Genomic DNA, 18,682 nt, shown 5'->3' on the forward strand with positions numbered 1-18,682 from the left:
CCTTGTTGAATTTCATAAGATTTCTCTCTGCTTTGAAACACAGTCTCCAGAAACAAAGTTCGATATATAAAATCCCCCCAAAACCTCTGATGGAAATTTGCCAAAGTAATAGTTTGAATAACAGGCAAGGGAAAGGCTTGCTCAGAGTATCCCTAAAAGCCACCTTCCTTTTCTGTCACATTAAATTCTGTCTTACCATTTGTATTTTCACATTTTGTTGCTTTCAACGTTTGTACTACAGGTATGGTTGTGTATGAAAATGCTGATTGTCTCACGTGCTAAAGATTTGACCAAATAGTGCCTTTCGCATAGGTCATTTGCTGTAGTTCTTGTACTGGATCTGTCCAAACCTCACGAACTCTGGACTACTGCAGAGAAACTTCTGCAGGTCACCAGGAACCACGTGAACAAAATTTTAACCAAAGTAGAAAAGACAAATCCTGAAGTAGCTACGGAAATTAAACAGAGGATGTGGAACAATCTGCAGAGGGATCATCCAGTAAGTTACTTCTAATATTTTCTCCAGATGTCACAGGCCTTTATACAGTTAAAGATAATGCTTTTGAAAATCATAAACAACTCTTTTAGATTTTTATGCATGACTGAAAATCCATTTGATGTAGATGAACCTGTTCACTGGAAAATTATAGCAATTTAATAAAAATTCAATAAGAGCAGAAACAAGGAAAGAAGGTTTCTTACATCTTTTTGTTAGATATCTAATGTGATTGTTATGGCATGTTACACCAGTCAAAAGAAATAGTTTTAGAGTAGCAGTTTGCTTTTTTTTCACCCTCATCTTTTTAAAATGAAGATGAAAACTAGAATGTACAAAAGTCATCTAGCAAGAGACTAGCTGAAGGTACAAATTTGAGCAAAGAATATAGTTGTAACAGCCATCAGCATGACTATATACTTTGCATTTATTTAAACGTCTATCACAAACTCAATGCCTTTTGATAATCTGACAACTAATTAAATTATAAAGTTTCAGAAACGTTAACATCAGTCCTTTAAACATAATTGCTAACTAAATCTCTGGAAAAGCTAAACTAGATTATGCGCAATAGAAATGAAAAGTCATTGTGCATTAAACCTCTGCAAATGTTGTGTGTATATAATGCATAAATAAGTGTTCAACAATTCAAAGACTCGGCAGATAAATCTGGTTTCTGCAACTTCCATAAAATGCTGCAATACATCAAATGCTTATATAGGTCAAAAATTGAGGAGTAACTTAAAATTTATGAGAAAGCAACATATGCAATACTCAGTAGATTTAGAGTATAGGGCTTGAGATGTGCTGGATTATGACTTTGGTTTTTGTTTTTAGAGAAGGTAATACACAAAAAGAAAATGCCTACAAGCATACATGGCAATAAATGACCACAGTGTCAAGTTTACATACAGGGCTTTACATATTAGAAAACTGCAAGCTTTTTTTAGTCAGTAGAAAAAACAATGACATTAGTTGTTAAGAAGAGAATACTTGTTGTACTTGCCCTGTAAGGAACACAGTTGTACCGTTTAAACTAGAATTTCTGTTGAGGCTTCATTATCAAAAACAGAAAGGTTGCATACAAAATGTTATGTTGCTCCTCAGTTCTCTTTTTACTTTCAATTATTTCAATTTTGTGGAAGGAAGTACTGTCTTTTATAGTCAAAGTAAATGACAGTTTAACAGGTTTATTTGCCTTTTTATAGCTAAACATATTTTTATGATAAACAGGAACTGATGGGGTTCCTAGAGTTTGGGGGTTTTTTGTGTTTTTTTTTTTATGGACTGGATGTGTTCCACTGGCCTGGATAAATAATTATTGTCTATTATGGTAAATCACATCAATTACAGACCTTGTTTAAAAAGGCTGAATACTTACAGTAGTCCATAGCCAAAAATTAATTCCGTACTCAAAAGATAAATAGGGTTCAGTAGCAGTTTTTAATGTTTCTGATGTTATCCCAAACTATTTTTTCTTAGTTAAGAAACTAAGAGAATTCTTTTCAGTTCTGTATTCTATACACTGTTCTAAGTTATGATAATTTTGCTCAAAGCTTTTGCCTTGACAGTGTATGAGCAAAGCCGCTATATTTTCCCTCTCAAAGTAGAGGATTTTTGGTATGTGCAGCTTCTTGCTAATACCCTGACTGTCATTTAACCTGTGTGTGAAGTAACTGGTTTTAGAAGGGAACAGTTAAGTCAACCTCTGCTGCAACCAAACCAAACTAAATAATGTGTGGATGCATGAGGGGATTGTCTCATTTCATATGGACTATGGAAATACCTTCCAGATAACTTGAGAATTTTTATAACTACTTAAAGCTTTTACCAGAAGTTAGACAGTTAACAGCTAAATCCACACCCCCAGAGCTGTTTTCCTCCATTGGTATTGATTTACATTTTCGTGGTTGTTAGGTATCTTTCTGGTTGTTCATGGTAACTTTCTGCTGGTATCAAACACTTGCAAAACACATTAAATATATTTTAAGAGTTTGGAAAATGTAGGGAGGATCAGTGTGTGACACAGGACAGTCATTTAGCTTACCCTTCTTGAGCTTTTTTTCTGTATTACTTGGGGTGTGATGCAAGGAGAGGGAATGTGTCACAAGGCCAGTTCTGCTAATCCAATCTGGCAAATATGTGAGGTTTTTCCTCTCTTCCCGTCTAATGTTGGAGCTGGAGTATATAGCGTAAGAGCCCTCTTATGCCAGTAAGATTTTTCACTGCTCAGAGGGATTATTTCATGACCAGGAAAATTGTGGAATAGGGTATGGTGTTCTGATCCTAAATCCAAAACACAGCACTGTACTGGCTACTGGGAAGAAAATTAACTCTCCCAGCCGAAACCGGGGCAATATTGCATTAAAGCTTATTCGTCTTCTTCAGGGTTTTAAAGAGCTTGTCTTCTGTGAATTAATTTCAATCCCTTTCAGCTGTTTTAACAGTTGCAGTTTTCTACAGTTTATTTACATTGCTTAACTGTTGTTTATTTATTTAATAGGATTATGAGTTGATTGACCCTTTTCCAATACCCATGGTGATAGTTGGAAGCAAATATGATATTTTTCATGTAAGTAATGCCTACTTACTTTTTAATAATGAAAAGATTCCCGGTAAAGATTCTGTATACTAAAATCTGGGTAATATAATTGTAGTCACTTGAACAAAATTTCGGCCAGTCACCCTTGTACCAGAAAAAAATAATATTTCTATCCAACAGCATTATGGAAGGGATACTGTCGTCCGTCACAAAACACTCCCATGATGTACTTGGAAAACGTTGAGATACAAGTAACTGTAGACGAAAGAGGGAAGCAAGAAAACATCATATTGATGACTTTTTTCTTTCTGTTTAAATACTGAGAGAAAACAAGCTTCATTTGTCCTTTCTGACAGCAGCTGAAAGTATCTGGCAGTGAGAGAGGTGTGTCTCTCAAGTCAGCTGGTCAGATTGTTTGGCAGTAATGGCAGCACGAAAAGTAGACTTTTTTTTTAAGTACTAAAGTTTTTAGAAACAAGTGAGTAATTGCATCTTTTAAGGGGAGAGTGGAAGGAAATATCATATACAGAATGCTGGGTTCTCTCCCAGGACATTAAAAATCCTAACAAATGTATACTTGATTTTCCAGGAGCACTTGATCATGAGAAACTAGAACAGTATATTTGACTTTTACCTGCCGTGCTGGCAGCCTGTGCTTCTGCAGGTGACTGCACAGTGCATTGATGCTCGGCTTACTCCGAGTTCCTTAACTCTTTACTACGAAGGTACTGTGCCTACTGTTCACACGGAGGCTTTATGCTGGGCCATGACCTCCTTAAAATCAAGGACTCTGATGTAGAAAGCACAGAACAACAGCTTAACTCCTCTGGGCTCTGTGGAGAGACTCCTGCAGCCTTCGCTGGATCTCATAATAAAGAACCCTGAATAAAGAGCTATTTTGATGCACCTTTCAAATCTTGCAGGTATTAGAATTTAGAGAGCATATACCTAAAGTTTTACTGAAAACTAAATATCTTCCCAAAACCAAAATACCCTCATTCTTCTAGCAGGCATTACTTCTAAAAAGTTAAAACAAAATGAAGCAAATTAATTGAAAATTGAATGCATATTCCTAATTAAGGAACTTTATGAGGACTAACATATTGCCTGAATTAGTCTGCCCTTGTAAAAAAGAAACAAAGGGAAATTGTGACATTTCTTTTCAGAGTAGGCTGTTACTGATTCTGTCTTAAGATATAATTATGCTGACAGCTGAAAGCCTCATATATTGTAGCCTAAGTGCATTGCAGTTTATACAAAAAATGAAAAGTTCTAGCTGTAATGTTTGGGTTTTGTTTTCTCATGTATATGTTCCAATATAAACTTTTTCAGGAGTTTGACTCTGAAATGAGGAAAATAATAAGCAAGACACTTCGATTTGTTTCACATTATTATGGAGCATCATTAGTGGTATGTATCACTTTCTAACTAAGGATAGAGAAGATGAGCAATGTTTCACGATGCGAAACAGGATTTTAAAAAATCAAAATGTACAAATTCTAGGGAAAATAAGATTTAATTAGTTTCATAGTAGCTTTCCTCATGAGCTAGTCTGGCAAAGGGGTTACAGGTATTGACAAGGGTGGATGAATGGATGGATAGTTATACCTTGTAAACAATTTTATAGCTATTTATTACATTTCTAAATGTTTATGTTATTCTGGATAATTTTAACATAGTTTAAAATTAACTTGTTAGTCTTAGGCAAAAAATTTTTGTCTCAATGTTTATACTTCAGAAGTTTTGAATCAATATTTTAAAATGTATTCTTTAACTTTTATTTATGGTATTCTTCATTTAATGGTTCTTGATCTACATATTCAGTGACAAATACATTCATGTTTTTGAAAGGGAGGGTGAGATTTTTTTTTTTTTTATTCTAGTAAATTCAGTGAACATATACCAAATGTTTTGAAGTCAGGAAGTAGCTGAACTCTATCTGAAATCCTCTGTGCAGATGCTATAATGTAATATTTTTGTGATGGAAAGTGATAATGTATATTGTTTTCTCATTCATTTAGTTTACCAGTAAATCTGAGGCTCTCCTGCTGAAAGCCCGTGTTCTTATTAATCACTTGGCATTTGGCTATGATAAAAGGTAACATAATTATTATCCAACTATTGAATGTCTTGCCCAGAGTCTAAAAGTGCTTAATAAAAAATATTTTAATCACCCAAACATTTTTCTCCCTTAAATATGATCGCTGAAAGATTCTTCTTTGTGGACTTGGAGTGCTGTGTCCCAGCTGCTTATCTCTGCACAGGGCAGTGATAACTCCTTGGTTTTGATCCCAAAAGTCATGCATTAGAAACATGGTCACCACTAGAACTGAGCAGATTTCCATTTACATGCATTTGTATGCAAAGCCCAGTGAGAGTCTAGTCTTGCCTAAAATAATATAATCTTTCATTGCTTGTTAAATGCTCACTGGATCCATTTTCTTTTTTTCTGTTTAGCAAGTCTGTATCAGTGGATCACAACAAACCCCTGTTTATACCAGCAGGCCTGGATTCGCTGAGCCAAATAGGTTAGGACATTTCCTGTTCATTATGTTTGTTGCTTAATTGTTTTTGAAAAATCAAGTTAAACTATAGTACATCAGCGTCTGTTTTAACAGATTACTGAAGGAAATGGCTTTGAAAGGTTAAAATTACAATTCAGTATTTATTTTACTGAGAATGACTGGTGCAATCTGTTAGGTAGTTTAATAAAATATCAGGACTACTTGAAATAGTGAAGTACCAACAAGTTTAGATCTGAAGGAAAATATATACAATACCATTTGGCGTGTTTCATGGTAGGAGATCAGTTATTTTTTTCAGACTTTTTGCAGCTTGTCACTGCAAATGATAAAAATATTTAAGTAGGTGGCTCATTATCCGAAATGATTTGATAATATATGTTTTTATGACAACATACTTGTATGGCTTTGTGCTGTGCTGTAATCCTTAGGACCACCCCCTGCTTCTGAGAGTGATATTGGAAAGATGCGTGCAAACACACCTTTGGAACTGTGGAAAAAAGTTTTTGAGAAAATATTTCCTCCCAAGGTAGGTATTTACATATCTGCTGCACAGCTGCTTTTCTCATAGAGTAGCAGTAATATCACTACTAATGTTTGTCTTTCAACTCCAGTAACTGGAATTTCAGTCTCACTGAAATTTTTCCTCATAGCCTTTTAAAACACAATGAACAAACGTTCCCTTGCTACCACCACCCACCCAGTACCTCCCGTACTACCCCTGCAACAGCTGGAGAAATTAATACATTTCTCATCTTGCAAGCTCCATCAGTGTTCTAAGGTATCAGTCTAAGTAAAGAAGATTTGCCAAGGAGATTCCTAGTCTTCTGGTTTGGTTCCAAAATATGCTTTAGACTTTAAAGCTGCTTGTACGCATTGTCAGTTTCTTCTTCTATCACCTAATCTAAAAATAAGTATAATTCTGCTTTATTTTATTCCATCATTTGTAGGATTGCCTTCTCGCTACTTTCCATTTGTTATAAGTAAGGAGAAATGTGCAGGACAAGGTGTAATAAAATTCTTTGTTTGATAGAATTTCCTTCTATTAGTGTATTTGCTCCTTCGGAATTAAAGTTATAGTTCCCTCAAGGTTGGTAAATGAAAATTCAGGTATTTGGCAAAAAAAAAATAGATAGTTGTCGATTTCTCAGCTATTGAAAGTATTTTTCTGGTAAGTGGAACTGAATTCTAGTCTTGAGTTCTAAGTGTGCTAGCAAGAGCAACCTTAACTATGCCCAGAAAGGATATTTTCATTTTGAGTAGAGAAAGGTAAAGTACTACCAAACAAGAATATTGTTATGATTTTACCAATCTAAGGTGTTTGGGTTTTTTATCTAATCTGTGTTCTATAGCAAAAAAAATCTTCCCTAAATGCAATATTTTAATAAGTTCGTATTAAAAGCAAAGACTTCCATTAGATCTACAGCATGGCATTTTCTTGTGAAAAGAACAGAAAATAAATTTTACTATTTGGGTTTTTGTCAATTCTTCTTCTAGAGTATCTGTGATTTACAAGACACAAAGGACCCTGCACAGGATTTACAGTATGTGGAATATGAAGTTGATGTCATGAGAGCTCAGAAAAAACAGGTGTGTGGTAGTTCCCCAACTGCTGTTCACTGTCAGATATTGCAGAATTCACCAGCATTACTGAATTAATTGTAAACTATACTCACAGTCCCCTTTTTGCCTTTAAACAACTTCAGCTTTAGTTTTCAGCCGAATAGTTGGTCGGGACTTTTTTCCATTGGTAGAGCACTGTTAGATCTCAAAGTTGTCTCTCTAGTTTCTTTAGAAATTAATAATTCAGATTTTCGTGCTAACTTTCTTTGAGAATTATTTCACTAAAATAATATTGAAGCAAAGCTGTGAAGCTTTCTTGGCAGTAATTTCTTCATTTCTGCACCCTGTACTGTCATTTGGGTGTTAACTAACAGAACGTCTAGGAAGTGATAAAAAGGTCGGGAGGAGGGGGGCTGTTTAGTTTGAGGGGGTTTGTCTCCTCCAAAACTTTTTATTAAAACTGGAGAAGTACTGGGATGATGGCATTTCTGACTCAGGTTTGCCATCTCTGTACATTTACCTTAAACAGAGTGAACAGAATTATTCCATATAGCGGTATTTGGCCTTCCCACTGGATTCCAGGAAAGGCCTTTAGTGGGTCTTTTATTTTTTCTTCCTGATTTTGAAATGTTTCTGCATTTCCCTATGTTTGTGGTTAATTAATTCTTTTAGAAAAATTCTGTAGCAAACTAGGTCAAGGTTAAAACCTTGCTTGATAGATATCAAGTGGATAACATCACAGGAGTAGAAATACTGTATGTAGAGGTATGGGTCTGTTAAAAGCAATTCAAGTTTTGTGTATTTTTGTTTGTTGGGAAGAAGTATCACATACTGAATCTGGAACCCCCCTGTGTAATCTAGATTAATTTGTTTCACACACACAAAATTCTTTGCTAGAATGACTGAGAAGCGTTCCACCATTCCCACAGCTTATATGTGGGCTATTCGTACACAAATTAACTTCTCTGTGGACCGAGTTACCGTGGTTAAAGGAGGTTTTTCTAACCGTGCTTTAGCGTGATGGATGGTACTGATGTGGATCTCATGTGCTTTTACAGACCCCCACTCCTAAGATGAAAGGCAGTTTTATTGACTTGCACTGCAGTTAATCTCAACTAACCCTAAAAACACAAATGGTATATTTCATCTTTTTGCATGCTTGTAAAAGAAAGCCAAAGGATTAGACTATTACTGCCATCACGGTTTTGTAGACTTTCCTTAGATTGCATAAGGCAGTAAACCCGTAGTTACCTGATCCAAAGAAATACATTAATATCATAAAAGGATAAAGCAGTCCCAAGAATCCCCTGCAGTCTTTGAACTTGCACGTTACCTGTAATATCCTGTTAATGTAGGCATCGGTTCTGAATTTCTGTTACATCAAGAGCAGTCTTAGAAATCATTAAAATTTGTAAAGCACATTACTTCTGGAATTTATAATGTAATCTCATACTCAGTATATCTCTATATCTCAAAATAACTATATGGTGTGCTAGGTTTATTGGTTTAGATAAAATGTCTTGCAAAAAAAGATACTGGTATGCGTTGACTAAATCATGTGGGAAGTGATTAATTTTCTGTTTTTAAACAAAAGAGACAGGCTTTTAGAATCCTAATCTGTTCAAGGGCATTGCAAACCAGTTTAGCTTCTTTTAGTTGGACTACTACAAGTAATTTGAGCGTTAAAGAGAAAATTATTTTTGTTATCTTCAGTTATTTCCTAAACTTCTCTATTGTGAAGTTCAATTTCTACAAGTTTATTTGCACATTATGAAAATGTTTTATACTCCAGGAATTTTATTCAATTTGAAATGCACCAAGATAACAACATACATCTACAAGTAAAGAACTCTGTAGTTGCAGTGATTTTTGAAGTGTCTTTGGATTTCCCAGTTTTATGAAAAGTGGCACAACAACCCTATTTTTAAAGCACTGTTTTAAATACATCGTGAGCCTGACATTGGTTTGTAGAGTCTCTTGGTATCTGTTGTGTAGGAGGAAGAGTATAAGACATTTAACGTGCAGCAATGCTGCTAGTGAAAACATGGGACCTAACGCAAAGCGAAAGTTTCATATGACAACAGCATATATTTTAAAATCGTTTAAATGCATGTTATCATTTTTCTTGGTTACTTTCGGTTAATTAATATGCCACTTTGGGCTCTAGCTGATAGCCAGATTGCTTGTTTATCTCCAAGATAAGTTTTAATGGAAAAATAAACACCAAAACCTAGCAACAGAAACAGAATATAGCCCCTATTGCTGAATCCGATAGAAGAAGGAGCATACCTGACTTCATCCTGGTCAGGACTGCTCAATAGCACTGTAATAGATTTATACATAACTGCCCCAATAAAAAATTTAATTCAGTCAATTCCAGTTTGTAATCTCGGTTGAAGAGTTTGTCTGCAGCTAGAGTTTGTACACTCGAGCAGAGTAAAAGGCTAAATTCTCAAGTGTAAAATCATTGTTAAAAAAGCACAGGAACAAGGAAAAACCTAGCTCACTCCCCTGTACTGTCTGTGAGCCAGCATCTCTCTGAGGTGCTTTTTGGCAGAAGAGGTTAAGCGTCCAGCTCATCAGCATTCTGCCACAGGACTGCTTTCTTTTAGACCAGATTATTTTGCCTTGTTGACATTTTCAGAGTTAACCATGAGAGGTACTGCTCTGCTTCTAGAGCCTTTTGCTCTGCAAAGCTCTCTGAGGGCTACTCTTTCCTCACGGCGCTTGTGTTCGAGGTAGAGCAAACCTCTCTCTCAACTGTGTCTTTTCAGAATTCTTTTCCTAGTTCTTACCCAGAGGCATACAACGTGCAGGTTTATGTCAACTGAGTGCTGTGGCAATTGCTTACAGCTTTTTGTTCTCTGGAGTTAAGCTCTGAGAGAATAGAGCAACAGGAACCTCTATGGAATTTAAATTTTTTAATGTTATTTCTTAACTAGCAGATTATATCTGGGAACTACTGGAATTTTGTGCTTTTTGCAGGGCTTTCAAGATTGAAGAACATTTTTTTTTGCACATTAGGCCTTAAATATGTAGCTTGCTGGTGAATCCGCATACAGCCCACATAAAACATAAACACAGAAAACTCATCATCCAGTTCTCTCCATTCTCCACTAGCTTTTTGGCTTTTGATGCCTTAGCGTCACCTTCATTTCATTTTAAGTACACACGTAACTGGATTAAGAGAGCTTTTACAATAATATTGTCAATTAGAGCTGCATATATATATATATATATACACACACACACACACACATACACACGCAAAGATATATATATATCTCTATATATATATAGGTCTTAGCTATCCTCTTAACACTTGGCATTTAATACTTAATGTAGCGCTCAGACCTTATTCTTCTGGACATCTAACGGCAGCTTCATTCATTGAAGCAGATGATGGCGCCAGCCTTGAGCTCCAAGGATGGGATAACCTCCCCGTCTGGCGCTTAAGGAGTCGGTGGCACGCAGTGCCAAAGTTCACACTGACTGGCCCTTGTTACACAAAGGTATTACTGTAGGGATAGGTGCTAGTTTTAGCTGAAGCCTAATGCCATAAAGTGTACTTAAAAAAAAAGTAGATGCCTGGTGCTGTTTGGTGTCAGCTGCCAAGAGGCAGTGGACGCAGATCTGGACGAACAGGGCCGTAATTGTTCAGACTTTAACAAGTCATAGGCAGAAGGGGAGGTTTTGTAACATCTCACAAGAAAGTACTGCCCTGTTTCGCCTAAAATAATAAGAATGACCTAATCAATCACAACATTCACACCTAAAAGGAAGTTCAGTGTCAGAGCTGTGGCCCTCTGGTTGAGATGGGGGCTGTGCTGGCCATCAGAAGCATGGTTTTTTTCAGCGTACTTCGTTGATGCGACAAAATCGCAGAATTCAGAGACAATTTCAGTCTCATTCAACATATCGCATATTGTGCGATGAACCTCCCTGGTCAGGCCCCTGTGACCGGGCAGAGAAGCACAGCAGGCACCTGTACAGGGGTAACAGAGCGGTAGCATCTTGCATTTTCTCCAGCAAAGAAGTGCTCACCTTCACATATGGAGAAAAAAATTATTTAGAATGTTTACTTGGCTGCCTAGAACAAGCTTTCTTGTTTTCACATGACAGCATATCCAAATGGCTACAAGCATTGTTGAGTGGTTTTTGTGTTTTTTTTTTCTTAAATCTAACTTAAAGAGCATTATTAGAGCACTGTTATTAAATTTTCTTCTGAAGTTTAGATGGTTAATATTTTTAATCCTTCTTTCAGTACTTTGTTATGTTCGCCATGTTCCAGACTGAGGGCACTTTCAGTAAGAAACTGCATGAGAAGAAAGTCCTATCAGTCTCAGAACTGAGGAAATGCAACAATTTAAGCTTTTCCTACAATCTTAATTTTTCATCCTTGTTTGTAGACATTATGGTATTGTCTTTAATTACATGATCATATACTATTTTGCTGATGTCTCAATTATTCACTATTTCTTTTCATCATCTGTATTCTTTGTGTTATCTTATTTCTCAACCTGCCATTCAGACACTTCAACGAACACAAAAGTATTAATTTTTTTTTCTCTGAGAATGTGTGGTAATGTTATCTTATCTGAGTGCCTCACAAACATCAGTTAAGTCTTTCTTCCCAATCCTTTTATGAGATTAGGTGTGATTTTCCTGTTTGACAGATGAAGAATTTATAGAAACACGGAAGTACCGAAGCATTAAGGTTAAAGAAAAAAATAAAATTAAAAGTGCACTTTATGCCAGTGCTGAGATGTGTGGGATAAGTTGCTAGCCCTAGCAATGTTTCAAGCAGTCAGAGCACACTGAAAGGACACTTACATTGGAGTTGTTAATTCTTCGTAAATCTGATCTGTGACCCCTCCACTTGGTGCCTAGAAGACAAAGGCAGCGTAACGCTAGCGTGACTATTTTGACGTCCTTCTCTTCGGGATAGATTCTTTTGTAGGGTCTCAGTTCAGGCTGGAGAGAGGATCTCTGAGCTCATTGTGTGGTTACAGTGTCCTAGAGTTGTGCTTATGTTTGTAGTACAGGACTTGATGAGCAGGAAGGTAATCTTTGCCAAAAGGTTCTCTGGCATGATCTTTAAGCTGTATTTGAAAGACTCTTCGTTACAGTTTTGACTTATGGGGAATTATTTTACTTCCTATTTTACATGAAAACTAAGGTAATGTACTTTCCTGAAAGGATTTTGTACTCCTGAATTACTGAATTTGTTAAATTTTTTTTTTAAATATCCTCTCATTTAATCTTTCTTTCCTTTCATTTCTCATTGTTTCAATGTTAATGTCACCTAGATATGTCTCCAAAATAAATATTTATGATTTTATGCTGTACTTCTGCATGTAGTGTTAGAAGTACACAGTTTTAATATATGCTGTGGGTTTGATCCCTGGCATTTCTGTGTTGTTTTGAATTGCCTTTACACTGCATTGCCTTCTAGCTAGCTAAAATTCCAGTAAAATAAATCCTGCTAAGTTATCTGCCTCTTTCTGGAAACCTTTTAGTCAGATGATAAATCTGTAAGGCTGATTATTTAGGCAACACCTGTAGACATGACCCCCAGAGAGCATTGTCAGTAGATGTAAAACTTGTCTAATTTTACCCCTTCCTGTGGCCCTTGTTAGACTTGAAATTTTTTAATTACCATAAATAAGGTTACACATGCTCCTTAAAATGTCACAGTATTCTTTCTGTTCCTAACTGTTGCCAAGTTTCCAACAAACAGCTCAGTAAGTTCCAAAATCGTAAGTACACATATGCATTATTATGTTATTACACGTTAAGCTGAATGTCAAAGAAGGGACAGAAATTTTTTTCTTCCCTAGAAAGTATCTAGGTCTAAATATATAAATAAAACCCAGGAAATATGGCAAAACACTTTTTTATAGCGCTTTTAGTATAATTTTGTTGAAGATAAAAATATATATAGTACATTTTTTCTACAGTGACAAATATTTGTACATGCTTTAAATGGTCGGGTGACTAATGTATGTACCTTACAACTTCTAGTAATGAGATTATTCTGTATGTGTGTTTCTGTTCTAGGAGCTTGAACAATACAAAAGAAATGCCTCTAAGTCCTGGAAAGAAATGGATTTTGACTCTGATTGATGAACTGCTATAGGTGTCTTCAGTTTAACATTTACAAAGTCGTTTTAATAATATTAACATTACACTAGCAATTTAATCTGATAGAGTTGAAAATATGCACTATCCAACTACAAAAATAATATTTATTAAGCATGCCTGGTATTATTTTTAATAAAATAAGCTATAACTCATTCAGTCCAAATTTAAGTGTATCTTGGTACTGACACAGACTTTTAAACATGGGGAGGAAGGAGTTTGGGGTTGTTTAGAGATGGGTTCCAATATGCAGGCTGACATTAGTCAGTTCTACCTCTTTTAGAAGTTATAGCACATTATTTGGTTTATTTTTGAATGCTTCTGCCCCAAATCTGTATTTAAATAACTTTCCACGCGCTTGACCTGAATTCAGAAGTTTGCTTTACCTCCGTTTCAGTATTGTATTGTTTTGTGTAGGAATCATTTCTCACAGTATGTAATGTTATATCTTTGTACAAAATTAGAAGAAGGGCATTGCTGTCAAATGCTTGGATGCCAGGAAGTCAGTCTAAATAACTGGACAGAGACTTGGTTAATGGTGAAAGCACAGCTGGTTCCCATTCAGCCTAAGCTGGTAAAATGCTGGCCTGGGCTTGATATAGGATTTTGTCCACAGACAAATGGACCGAGCGTTTCTAGGATATGCAAGACAAGATCAAGACTGAAGCCAGAGGTGGCTCTTGAGAGCCAAGACTTGTCAGAGAGTAAATGTCAGAAGAGTCAGGTGACAGATCACCAGCCGTGACAGCGGTCCCTGATGAGCAACCCTACACGTGCGTAAAAATGGGAGAGAAAAACTCATGTGGTATCTCTCCAGCTCTGTAAAGTTATTTGTTATTTTTCACCAAATGGTTTTCTGATATAACATTCATATCTCAGAATACTTCACATAAAGATACTAGAGGATTTCAAACGCTTTGTTAAAGTGCACCATCTCAAAACGATCAAATTAAACTGTATATTTATGGAAGTGCAAGATGCAAATGTACTTACCCCCTGTGAAGAGATCTCTAGCTATCCCTCTGTAGTAAACAATTTCTTTACTGAAAATTAAAAGTTAGTTACACCATTTAGGAATTCTGTGCCTGCTAAGCTTTCAATTTTAAGAGGCATGTATATTTATTAAATGGGTAAATTAGACTGTTGGGGCTGTTAGTAAGCCTATGAGAATACTTTCCAATAATGACATTGCTTCCAAGAACTGGCAAACTGTTTTTGTTCTCTTAGTTAAATTGATGTTTTATTAACAAACAAAAAATTGTTCTAGAAAATCACAAACTGCATCTGAAACAAGGTTTAGAACTTGATTACGAAAAGAAGGAATAGGTATAAATAACTGTCTTTTCTGGTTTTCCATCATTTACAAGACAAAAACATATTAGGTAATTTGATATTGTTTAAAGATCATGTACGTATTGGTTTTACAGTATGCCTAAGATTAAAGGGGAGTCATTTCTTGAGTCTGTCTTTATTTACACATCCTCGTTTTTTTCCCAGATCTCCCAAATGGTATCAGAACAAAGCATAGGACTTAAAATACAATTCTAGAAATGTGATGTACTAGCATTTGTGCCCCTCTGCTTATTGGTAATGGTTAAAAACCAGAAGAATGAGGGAAAAAAAAACCAAACTCAGAGCACCATTGCTACATCATTGAAAAATAAGAGCAACAGCTGGCTAAATTATATTCAAAATGTCCTTTAAAACATGTTAATCGTGTGATTTAGGAGTGAGGTGGGAATTCCAATAGCCAAAAGTCATGCACACTCTTAAGAGAACATTGTTTTTCAAGATGCAGAAAATCCAATTAGGAACAAACATGAGAAGATGAATGTGTTTCTGTACGAGTAATCACTTAAATTCTACCTAATATCCAACAACTTAAGCCTTCGGGCACAATAAAGCTAGAAGTGTCGTATAAGACACTGCTAGAACCGCTACTTTTTCATTGCCTGGCAACAATTGTCTCTCTTATTTTGAAGCTCAGCACTGCTATAATGGCAAGTCCTGGTAGAAAAGCATAGAGTACTAGGAAATCGGTTGTGAACCGGGACAATGCACCAGGGAAGTTTTTTTCGATGAACTGAACGCCCTGAGAGAAGGCACATGCAGCAGGATTAGTTGCAGTGGAGCCGCTGGCTTCACCTGTCAAAAGAAAAGCAATGGTTTCTTTAGTAGGTGAACCAGTAAAACTCAAATTCAGGCTTCAGTACGTAGCGCAGAAATTTAATATACCTTGCCCTAACATCATTTTAATGATGAACTGTACCCATCAGGAGTATTTCTCATCATTTTGGAATAAGAACAGACAAGCCATATGTTTCTGCAGGTAATCTATACCATATTTTCTGAAGGGAAGATTAAATAGTCATTAGGAGCTCTCTGGTATGTTCATTCCAAACAAAGGATTCACAGCTTTTCAGACACCTTATCTGGAGGGGCCTCAAGAAGCAAGTTGTTGCCCAACATGGTAGATGTACAGCGTTGGGTGCTTCCAAAACTGAAGAAATGAAGACTGGCTGAAGGGTGCGTTAAACATCAGCTGTTTGTTATTACTGCCGAAGTCATGGATTCCTTTTCTACCGGTTGCTCTTCTAACAAAGAGGGGCAGGAGAGAAGGATGGATAAAGAACACGTAGCCTTGAAGAGGAGCACGGATGCCTGGCTGCAAAGCCCAAAATACTTTTACCCCCCATTGATGGATGTGGGCTACTAACCCAGCCAACCCGACCGATTCTGACGTTTTGCTGGTTATCTCGGTGCCTGACAGGCCCGAGCTGCTCCCTGTGTGCCAGGTGTTACCTGTCAATGCTCCCTGCGCGGGTGTTTGATCTTACGTTGTGCAATTCTATCGATCTGTTTATGTAACGCTGCTCTGATAAGCTCGTAACAGGCTGCAAAGTTTACCTTCCAAAATGCCCCCAAAGCGGGAGATAAAAGAAGAGAAAGATGAAAAGCTGAAAGAATCAGAAATGGTTGGGGGAAAAAAAAAAGTCAAACGTCTCTCTAGCTTGCTGATATGATGTTATAGTCTTTACTAATTAATAGGCTTTTTTTAACAACTCAAAAGTTAATTTTTTCAGGATACTTTTTTTGTATGTAAAAGGAAAATAATCATCAACGTCTCATTAAATTTATGGTGGGCTTAAAGGCTGCTTTTAATCTTTTTAACACTTACCACATGTGAAGTTTAAGCCATAAAATTCATTGACTATAAGAACTTCACTGCTGTATTTCTGAAAGGTGAGATAACCGAGTATTTTAAAAGGTGTCGGCATTTCTTCAATGGTCCTTAAAGAAACAGAGAAGTTAAACTGGCTTTTGCTACATTCCAAGAGCCAATTCTACCTCAAGTTAAAACAAAGTTTCATCTTTGGCTGTATCCTGTTACAGAAACAATTCTTGGCTGTACCTGTAGGGTTTTCAAACATAAAAGTCCATTTTAGTGCTAAATGAGGAGACAACCACGAAGGCTGTCTCTGCCTGTGCTACAGCATCATAACATTCAGCCCTGACTTGTTTATGGGCAGTCAAAAATAATTCTGTGAAGTTCTTTTCTATTCACATTGCAGGGATAAACTGAAAATGACAAGACCCAATATAAATCTTTGTTACAAAAATGTGATGCTTCCAAAGTAAGAAACCACCATGCCCTCCCTCCATCCTCTAAACCAAAAAAGACTGAATATCAATTCATCAGAACAATAACAACAAAATAAAAATGAAGTAAAAATAATGAGAAGAGAAAAAGAGTAGGAAAATTTTGAAAGAACATTATTCAACAAAACCGGGCAATCTCTGCACCTAAAATACTGCAACATTTTACAATTAAACAAATTAACAGAAAAACAACAGCGATCCAAGTCTCAATGCTCTTCTTAACATCAAAGAGATTCACAATATTAATTAGCAATGTCTCTAAAATAAGGTTAGAAACCACTCTAATACCTTTTAGTACTTAACATTAAGGTATTAGACTATGGTAGCAGGAATAACTGTCTTGTCACTTAAAACATACATATTCCTGAAATGAGGCAGGGGCAAAATAATTAGCGTTTAACTTGGCTTTATTTGATATGCAAGTATTAGCTGAGATCCACTTTGGAGAGACAAAGCACCAACAACTTTGTGAAGACTCATGATTTTCTTGAGGACAACTTGATGTCACCTGTTAGGCTGTTAGGCTTATTTAATTTTGATTGGAAAGATCTCAGGTAAGCATATACTATTTGCTCAACATCTCAACACTTCTTTTGACAATAATACATTTACTATGGCACATTTCTCAAAAAAACAGTAATTTCAGTAGTGATAAATACAAGGGGAAAACTGTTCCAAGGTTCATGCACTTACATCGTGAAAACACTTATTTGCCCAGTAATGAAGCAAGGGGATCACAATTCTCCTGCATATTTACTACATTACTTTTCTCTTTATTATTTTTATGTAGTTCAGTTTGCACAGGTGGAAGAAGTGTCCGGAAATTTTTAACATCTAAACTGGAGAATAATACTAACAAGATAGTTGAGAACAACTTTTTTTTTTTCTAAACCATCACTCCCAATGTTGAATGTCTGATAAGTTCCATCAGTTGCTAAAAGTTGCAGGAACTTTTTTCCAGTGAGCTCCTTTAATGAGGACGGCATTTCACATCATAATGTCAGCGTAAGTAAAAATTCAGCTGAGCTGGCAGAATTTGATTCCTCAGTCTTATATTCAAGTATATATACTTGAAAAAGTAAAAAAGCAAAAAAAAAAGGGAATGCCTTTGTTGATGTCTAAAGATATTAAGCCTCTGGTTTGTGTGTTTAGGACAAGGTCTACCATGATAAGTTAGTTCTCCTGAAGGGAAAGAGCTGCACGTGCTGTCATTGCTGCCTGTGCTTTATTGTGCTTTTGCAGCACACTGCTCATGAGAATCTTCCTTCTATGGGTGAATTGCTTTAACATTAACACCACAGTGAAATAAAACTTTTTCTTACCTTACTAGTCCCGTTCCCACTATCACACCTGCTGAATTAAGTAGCACCACTCCGCTTTGGACAATATTTGGGTTTTGAACCACTCCAAGTATAACAAGTGTCAGTAGTTCACCAATTATATGAGATGCTAAGACAACAGCAAAGAAAATTCCAAATCTGGAAGCATCTGGATACAACCCTATAGTCCTGTACAAAAATAAGCAAAATAAACTTTAAAAACAGTGTTTGGGGACTAAACTTGGCATGTAGCTTTTATTCTTGGTTTTATTTATTTTGTGCAATAACAGCTTATTAAGTGAACAGCTTATGCCTTAATATAAAGGACAATGCTTTAATATCACTACATAATGCAGATATATTAGGTTTTCTTCATCTAGATTAAAAAGTGTGATGTATATATATAATATATGATATATGATATATATGATATATCTAA

The 18,682-nt window shown here is 36.1% G+C and overlaps 2 protein-coding genes across 2 annotated transcripts; one reads left to right on the forward strand and one right to left on the reverse strand.

Annotated features, from left to right (window-relative positions):
• Positions 1-298: 298 nt before the first annotated feature.
• On the forward strand, positions 299-13,538 carry DYNC2LI1 (dynein, cytoplasmic 2, light intermediate chain 1; the record flags this gene model as incomplete). Its single annotated transcript, XM_009868544.1, has 8 exons — positions 299-499; positions 3,000-3,068; positions 4,371-4,448; positions 5,060-5,136; positions 5,496-5,566; positions 5,992-6,089; positions 7,058-7,150; positions 13,184-13,538. Coding segments are annotated over 8 exons (753 nt in total), but the record flags the coding sequence as incomplete, so codon positions are not given.
• A 1,671-nt stretch (positions 13,539-15,209) lies between these two features.
• LOC104273274 (ATP-binding cassette sub-family G member 5-like) lies at positions 15,210-18,432 on the reverse strand (the record flags this gene model as incomplete). The annotated part of the gene is made up of 3 exons (XM_009868545.1): positions 15,210-15,403; positions 16,437-16,555; positions 18,247-18,432. Coding segments are annotated over 3 exons (499 nt in total), but the record flags the coding sequence as incomplete, so codon positions are not given.
• Positions 18,433-18,682: the final 250 nt, after the last annotated feature.

The sequence above is a fragment of the Apaloderma vittatum genome, unplaced genomic scaffold (assembly GCF_000703405.1).
Source record: "Apaloderma vittatum isolate BGI_N311 unplaced genomic scaffold, ASM70340v1 scaffold38824, whole genome shotgun sequence".
NCBI classification, from domain to species: Eukaryota; Metazoa; Chordata; class Aves; order Trogoniformes; family Trogonidae; genus Apaloderma; species Apaloderma vittatum.